Source organism: Monodelphis domestica, chromosome 6, assembly GCF_027887165.1.
Source record: "Monodelphis domestica isolate mMonDom1 chromosome 6, mMonDom1.pri, whole genome shotgun sequence".
Lineage (NCBI taxonomy): Eukaryota > Metazoa > Chordata > Mammalia > Didelphimorphia > Didelphidae > Monodelphis > Monodelphis domestica.
Window position 1 is genome coordinate 42783367 of NC_077232.1, and position 7500 is coordinate 42790866.

General features: G+C 40.6%; 1 protein-coding gene across 1 annotated transcript in view; it reads right to left on the reverse strand.

Moving 5' to 3' along the window:
• KIAA1549L (KIAA1549 like) overlaps positions 1-7500 on the reverse strand; it is a 365855-nt gene that overhangs the window by 138796 nt on the left and 219559 nt on the right. Inside the window, exon 8 of the mRNA XM_056803787.1 lies at positions 6313-6493. Coding sequence (XP_056659765.1) covers positions 6313-6493 — 181 coding nt within the window. The remainder of the gene's footprint in view (positions 1-6312; positions 6494-7500) is intronic.

The window sequence follows — 7500 nt, forward strand, 5'->3', positions numbered from 1 at the left end:
TAAGCTCTCACAAAATGACCAATTTGGAAATATGTTTTGTGTGATAATACATGTATAACCCACATCGAATTGTTTGCCAGCTCCAGGAGGGTAGAGGGAAGACGGGAGACAATCTGGATCATCTAACTTTGGAAAACCCATGTGGAAACTTGTTATTACATATAATTGGTAAACTCAAATATCTTTGTAAGAAAAAAGAAAAAAGAAAGGAATGGCCAACTCTTCATTGCATCATGGCTCCACAGAATCAATTCAGGGTAACTTAAACTCCATTTAACAGATAAGGAAACTGTGGTGGAAATGGTTAATTGACTTGTCCAAGGTCACATACCTAATAAGTATCAAATCTTGACTTTGGGGTGACAGAGCATCCAAGGGTGACAAACAGGATTCCAACAGCAAGCAGACAGTCTTGCAGAGAGGCAGGTTGAGGTTCGATGTAGAGAGAATATTACCAATAATCAGAGCTATCCCAGAGTGGGATGGGCTGCTGTGGGAGGTAGAGGGAGTACTCAAGCAGAGCCTGGAGGGCCACTTGCTGGATATGTTGTAAAAGGAATACTTCCTTGGATACACAGTAGACCAGATGACCTTTGAGGTCCCCTGTGATCCAGGGCGACGGCGCTATGAGCTGGACTACCTCAGAGATCGGTTTAATCTCAAGAGAATATACCATAAATGTACTTTAAAGCAAGGACACCTGAATGACTTGAAATCAATAGGGACCAACCAGCACCCTCAGGACATACCAAATGACAAAATGCTTTTTTGCAAATATAATGAGATCAGCTAGTTTCCCAAATGGTTCCAAAATGTTTTGGTCGGTTACAGCGAGCAGAGTCTAGCATTTTCCCATCCTTACAATAACAACAACAATAACTTCCCCAGAGGTGACCCAACATGCTACAGACTGTCTCTGGAGCTGATTTGTGACTCTGGAGGTGACAAATCAGAGGTTCATTGATCACTTATTGGGGATATTTTATAGGGAATGAAGTGCAAAGCATTTCAGGTACATCTCATTTGAGTCTCAGACCAATACTGGGACGTTGGTGCCACTGGCACGATTAGTTCCATTTTATAAAGAAGGAAACGGACTCACTCTCTTAGGCTATGGTCCCCCCCACCAGAAGGCACCAGAAGCAGGTTTTGAATACAAGTCTTCTGGAGTTCAAATCTAATATGTTGTTCACTATAGCATTAGACTGTAAGATCTTTGAGGGCAGGGGTGGTCTTTTGCTTCTTTTGTATCCTCAGTACCTATTACGGTGTCTAGTATACAGTAAGCACTGAATACATGTTGGTTGACTAATTAATTAATTCTAGCACACTGTCATCAGCTTGTTTGATTTGCTTAACTGGTCCTGTTTCTTTATCAGGAGAACAAAAATGCTGGGTGAGGTAGGAGATGTATTTTCTTTTGGGAGGGGATGGAACACAGTAGAGATTTATATTTTAATTAATTTAGTTGCACGATAGCACATGTATAACCTATATTACCTGCCATCTTGGTAATGAGTGAGAAAGGAGAGGGAGGGAGAGAAAATGGATAACAACACATCAGAAAACAATTATTAACAATTGCATCTACATGCAATTGGGGAAAAGATAATTAAAAAAAGAAAAAATTAATTAGTTTAGATAGTGTGGTATACTAGAAAGGGCACTATTTTGAGAATCAGCAGGCTTGGGTTCAAATCCTACTTCAATCACTTGCTACCTGTGTGACCTTGGGTCCTACCTGGTAAAATGAGGAAACTAAATGAGTTCTTTTCTTTTTAAAATTGTCTATAAAAAAGCATTTTCTACGTTGCCTTAAAGACTCTTCCAAGAAGATGTCTTTGATGCATAAATTAAATTAATAGCAGATATCTTGATTGAGTCCTACATCAACATTTGCCTATTGGACATTTGGAATTGTCTGTCCTATGGGCATCTCCAAGAGTGAGTTATCTTCTAGTTATCTATCTATCTATCCATCTATCTATCTATCTATCTATCTATCTATCTATCTATCTATCTAACTATCTATCTATCTATCTATCTATCTATCTATCTATCTATCTATCTATCTATCTATCTATCATAGTTCTAGAGCTATGATCCTGGGATGGAAACTCCCTTTACTAAAAGAGATCAGAAATCTTTTTTTTTTTAATATGCAGTGGGGGTTAAGAGACTTTTCTAGGGTCACACAGCTAGGAAGTGTCTCATCTCTAGGCCTGGCTCTCAATCCACTGAGTCACCTAGCTGCCCCTAAGATCAGAAATCTAATCTAGACCTTGGAACCACAGGATCTTAGATTCTAGAAGCAATCTGACCAGCCCTTTTGTTCCCAAAGACAGGGAAACTCAAGTACTGTAGCATTCGGAAGGAGTCCTGAAATCAGGCTTTCTCAAATCTGGGTGCAATTTGGTGTATTCATTTGTGTTTGGAACTGTGGTGGCTGTGGGAGGAGATGAGTGGGGGAGGCACTCTGAGCCTCCACTGGCAGGTTCATTTGCAGTCCCTGAGCGCTGACAGAGTTGGCATCCCTAAGCACATCTCTCCTGGCTTGCAGTAACTGCTTGCCTCCTCCTCTCCCCACACCTTCTCTGCCTCCCCAGGCCCTCCCTTCCTCCTACATCTTTTTTCTCCCTCTTGCTCCTGCAAAGGAGTTATCAGGAAAGGATTCTCCTTGGAAAGATGCTCCAGCAAAACCACAACACCCCCCCACCCAATCCAACAACCAATCAACAAACAAACAAAAAAGTTCTCCTCATGTTTGAGAAACCACAGCTGGGAAAATAAAAGGGGGCTGGGTTCTGGTTCTTCTGCTACCTTTTTTTGTTTATAGTGTAACAATACTTGACAGCTACATAATAACAACAGCTAGCATTCACAAAGCACTCTAAATTTGCAAAGCACTTGACAGCATTCTTAAAGCAACTCTGGGAGGTAGAAGCAATTGCTGTTGTTTCTGTCATTTTGATCATTTCTCATTCTTGGTGACCCCATTTGGGGCTTTCTTGACAAAGATACTGGAGTGGTTTGCCACTTCCTTTACAGGTGAGGAAACTGAGGCAAACAATGTTAAGTGACTTACCCAGGGTCACGCAGATAGTAAGTGTTGTGAGGCTGAATTTGAACTCAGGAAGATGAGTCTTTCTGACTCCAAGCATGGCACCATAGCTGTTCCAAGAGCAATCATTATCCCCATTTAAAAGATGGGCAAACTGAGATAGTAGTTAAGTGACTTATCCAGCTAATAAGAAAGAATCCCACTTTCAGGTCTTCCTGATTCTAAACCCCATGCTTTATCCACTGCGATTATAGAGAGTATTTTAAGGTTTACATTAAGAAGCTTTACCTTTATGTGTATGATGGCATGGCAGTGCTAGACAGTAGGTCTTGGAGTAAGGAATAGCTGAGCTCAAGTACTACTTAGGACACTTAATTGTATGACTTTGGCTAAGTCATTTAACTTCTTAACAGGAAATTCTAAGATCAAAAGTGAAAGAACAAAATAGAAAGAAAGTAGGTTTCAGAATCAGAGGGCCTGGGTTGGAATGTTGGCTCTGCCACTCCCTACCTTTGTGACCTTGGATAGGTCATTTAATCTTTTGGAACCTCAGTTTCCTTACCTATCAAATAAGAGGACATCAGACTAGAAACTCTAAGGCTCCATTGAGCTCTAAACCTATTGTCCTAAATTACTGATAAGCTGCTCATCTCCATTGGAAAAGGGAGCTTCCGTACTGGGAGTTCCCAAACCAACCTTTCTAACAACAAGAAGGAAATTCCATGTCCTGGTTCCCTTTCTGCAACTACTGGTATTTAGCATTTGTGACAAAAAGAATGTAATGGGTAGAATGCCAGCTTCGAGAGGTCAGAGCCTGTTTGCTTTTAATCTTTGAAAACCCAGTGCCTCATATGGTACCTGAAACACAGTAGGTGATTAATAAATGCTGAAATATTAAGTACAAGAGATCCTTGATGATTTTCATTTGAAATCTGCTCAGTAATTTTAGTTATGTCTGACTCTTTGTGACTGCATTTAGGGTTTTCTTGGCAGAAATACTAGAGCAGTTTGCCATTTCCTTCTCCAGCTCATTTTGCAGATGAGGAAATTCAGGAAGATAAGGTTAAACAATTTGCTCAGGGTCACATGGCTAGTGTCTGAGGCTGGATTTGAACTCAGGTCTCCCTGATTCTAGACCTCTGTGCACTGTTACTTAGCTGCCCAATTCTGAAATCTGTATGGAGCCACAGAAGGACTTTCCTTCTTTAAACATTGATTTATAGCATTACCATAGCCAACTACTTAATGCCATTGTCCAATTCTTTAGAGGGATTGACTCAGTTAAAGGGAAGTCCCAACTCTGGGGTATGGAAAATATACCAAACACAACAGAATCATTGAAGAGGACTCCTGAAGACACTGAGCTAGTGCAGCTAGGTGGTGCAGAGTGATGAACTTGGACATGTAGGAGATCCTTCATTTATACTCACTAGTGAGTCGTATGACCTTTGTGCCTCACTTTCCACAACTGTCAAGTGGGATAATACTTAACTAATGAAGTCGTTGTGAAGATCAAATGAGATAACGAATGTAAGATACTTTGTCGATCTTGGAGTGCTATATAAACTCTAGTTGGTCTAAAAAAAGAATTCAGCTTGATAATGTACTCAGTTCTTGCTTGAAGACTTCCAATAACAGAGAACCTACTATCTCCTGAGGTAGTCCATTGGACTTGGGGATAGCTCAGACTGCTATCCTAATGTGTGTCTCTGATTCTTTAGCCCACTGATCCAAGCAGACCAATCCCTCTTCTCCTCGTCAGCTCCTTTAAATACCTGAAGATATCTGCAACACTCCCCCAACTAAGCTTTCTCTTCTCCAGGCATAATCCCTAAAACCAATTGGGATGTGGCTTGATTCAAGACCCTGCACAATCCTGGTTGCTCTTCTCTGGACACTCTCCGGTTTATTGATGCCCTTTTAATGCCATGGAACCCAGAACTGCTCACAATACTTCCAAAGAAGGTTGACCACAGTAGGGTAAATCAGGCCAACTTTCAGATGCTTTGCAGTCTAAGACTCCATTAATCTTCTTGACTGCCATAGTATGCCATTGACTTATATGGATCTTATGAAGTACTAAATGATCCTAGCTAGATCTATGAGCAGAGACTTTTCTTTTTCTTTTTCTGTCTCTAAGGGGGCTACCCTGATATATGAGTGTTTATGCTGATTCAATAGTCATCTCTAGCAAGATCTTTTTTCCCCCTGTTTTCATTCATTTTGGAAAAGGAAGTTTTCATACCAGAAGTTCCCAAAACCTATGAAAACACAGTTTTATCCCCCACACCAACAAAAATAAAAAGGGGGACCATATTGTAGTCAAGGCAGAGCTGTAAGGGTTAAAGCCCTCCTCTTCTCCCCGCTTGGGCTGCATAGTCAAGGTCGTGGGTTGAACTGTGTACGACCTGCCCAGCTGCATGCTCAAGGTTGGAATAGTCAGTAGAGGGAGGTTTGATAATGATTGTGAGAAAATGCAAGGTTGGAATAGTCAACAGAGGGAGGATTGATAATGGCTGTGAGAAACTGAGAGACTGTGGGAAACTTGTTTCTCTGTCCTTGTTTGGAATCCTCTCGGTTCCTCCTTGTGCCTGGCAGGTAACGTCATGAATTCCTATGAAGTTGCCCAATTATTGGTTCCTGCTGTTGCTGGGCTGTAACGTCATATCTTCTTGTGGTCTTAATCTATATATGCTTTGTTTGAACCCAATAAAGATTTGTCGTTATGCATTTTCATATAGCGTCCATTCATTACTCTTCACTTTTCGTTACCCCAAGTAAGGTCACACAGGGCTGGCCAACCCTGGCGCTGAGCCTTTTACCATATATCTGGACTTCATTTTGTTGTTCAGTCATTTCAGTTTAGATCAACTCGTTTGGAGTTTTCATGGCAAAAATACTGGAGTGATTTGCCATTTCTTTCTCCAGTTCATTTTGCATATGTGGAAATTGAGCCAAATAAGCTCAAGTACCCAAAGTCACACAGTTAGTGTCTGAGGCTGGATTTGAACTCAGTTCTTCCTGACTCCAGACCCAGAGCACTATCTACTAACCTGTCCTGACTCCATACCATTGTCTCATAAGAAACTTGTAGTCTGCTAAATTAAAAGCTAGATCTGTGAATGGAGATTTTTATTCTTCTTTTTCTGTCCCTAAGAGGGCTACTTTGATACATGATTGTTTGTGTTGATTTAATAGTCACCTCCAGCAGGATCTCTTCTCTTTTTCCTGTTTTCTTATACCCACCTTACATTAGTCCAGGAGAATGAACCTCTGATGAGTAAGTCAGACATGAATAAAAAGGGTCAAACACACCACTGAAAGACATGCAGTTGTCAGACCAAATCAATAAGAAGAAAGAACTCAAATTACCTGTAATCACCCAATAATCTCTAGTTGTTTCTGAGACATCGAGGTTGGGGTATTCCAAGGCTAAAACAAACAAAACGACAAAGATAAGTATTTTCTTGCCTCTCCTGCTGGCCAGGCTCTAAAAATGTTTGTTGTGAAAGAAAATTTAAGCATGCCAAAAAAGAATGAATCAACTAAATCTAGCCTTCTCCTGCTCAGTGCCTATGAACACAAACACAGGCAGGGCCATTGTCTACAGTCCTGAAAATGGATCCATGTAGTTCAGGGCTGATTTGCAGACTCACCATTTTCTAGGATTTGTAGCTGTGAGCCAGATTATTATGATAGAGTGCTTTTCTTATTAAATGCCAGTACTCTCGAGGCATTTTTTAAATGAAGTGGAAGTCCATCTTCATTCATTTTCCAGAAATGCTCATCTTTTCAGGGAATGGGCAGCTATCCCTCTGGTAAAATGGATAGAGAATAGGGCTTGGGAGTCCAAAGTCCTAAGTATGGATTGGATTTTCCATTTTAGGTAAGTGATTGCAGAAAAAAAGCACTTACTCCCTTTCCCAGCGGCCCAGAGGATTGTGGTACAGTTCCAATGGAACAGTGATGTTTCTGACAATATCCTGTGACTATAAAGCACTTTAAAAAGATAATATCATCATCATCATTGTTATTTTTATTACCAAAAGGCAGAATAGCATAGTGGATAAAGGTCTAGCCCTTGAATCAAAAAAACCTACATTTAAGTCCTGCCTTCGATACACAATGGTTGAATGTGATAATGAGCCACGTCATATAATCTCTCAGTGCCCCAAGCGAGTCACCAAGTCTACAAACTGCCAATGTGCACCAGTGGAGGGAATTTTCACACTGGAAGTTCTCTACTCAATAGACCATAAAAAATGACTATCGTACAAATTTTGCTCCAAAAGCTAAATTTAGTTGATCAGATAGCAATCCCTAAAACTGTCAGACTCAGACTTCTTTACAACTGGATGACAATCAAAATATGAAGGTGATGACAAAAAATAAATTCTTCACATGTGGCCAGGAAGGAGGCTGGGATTAGGGAAATGCAT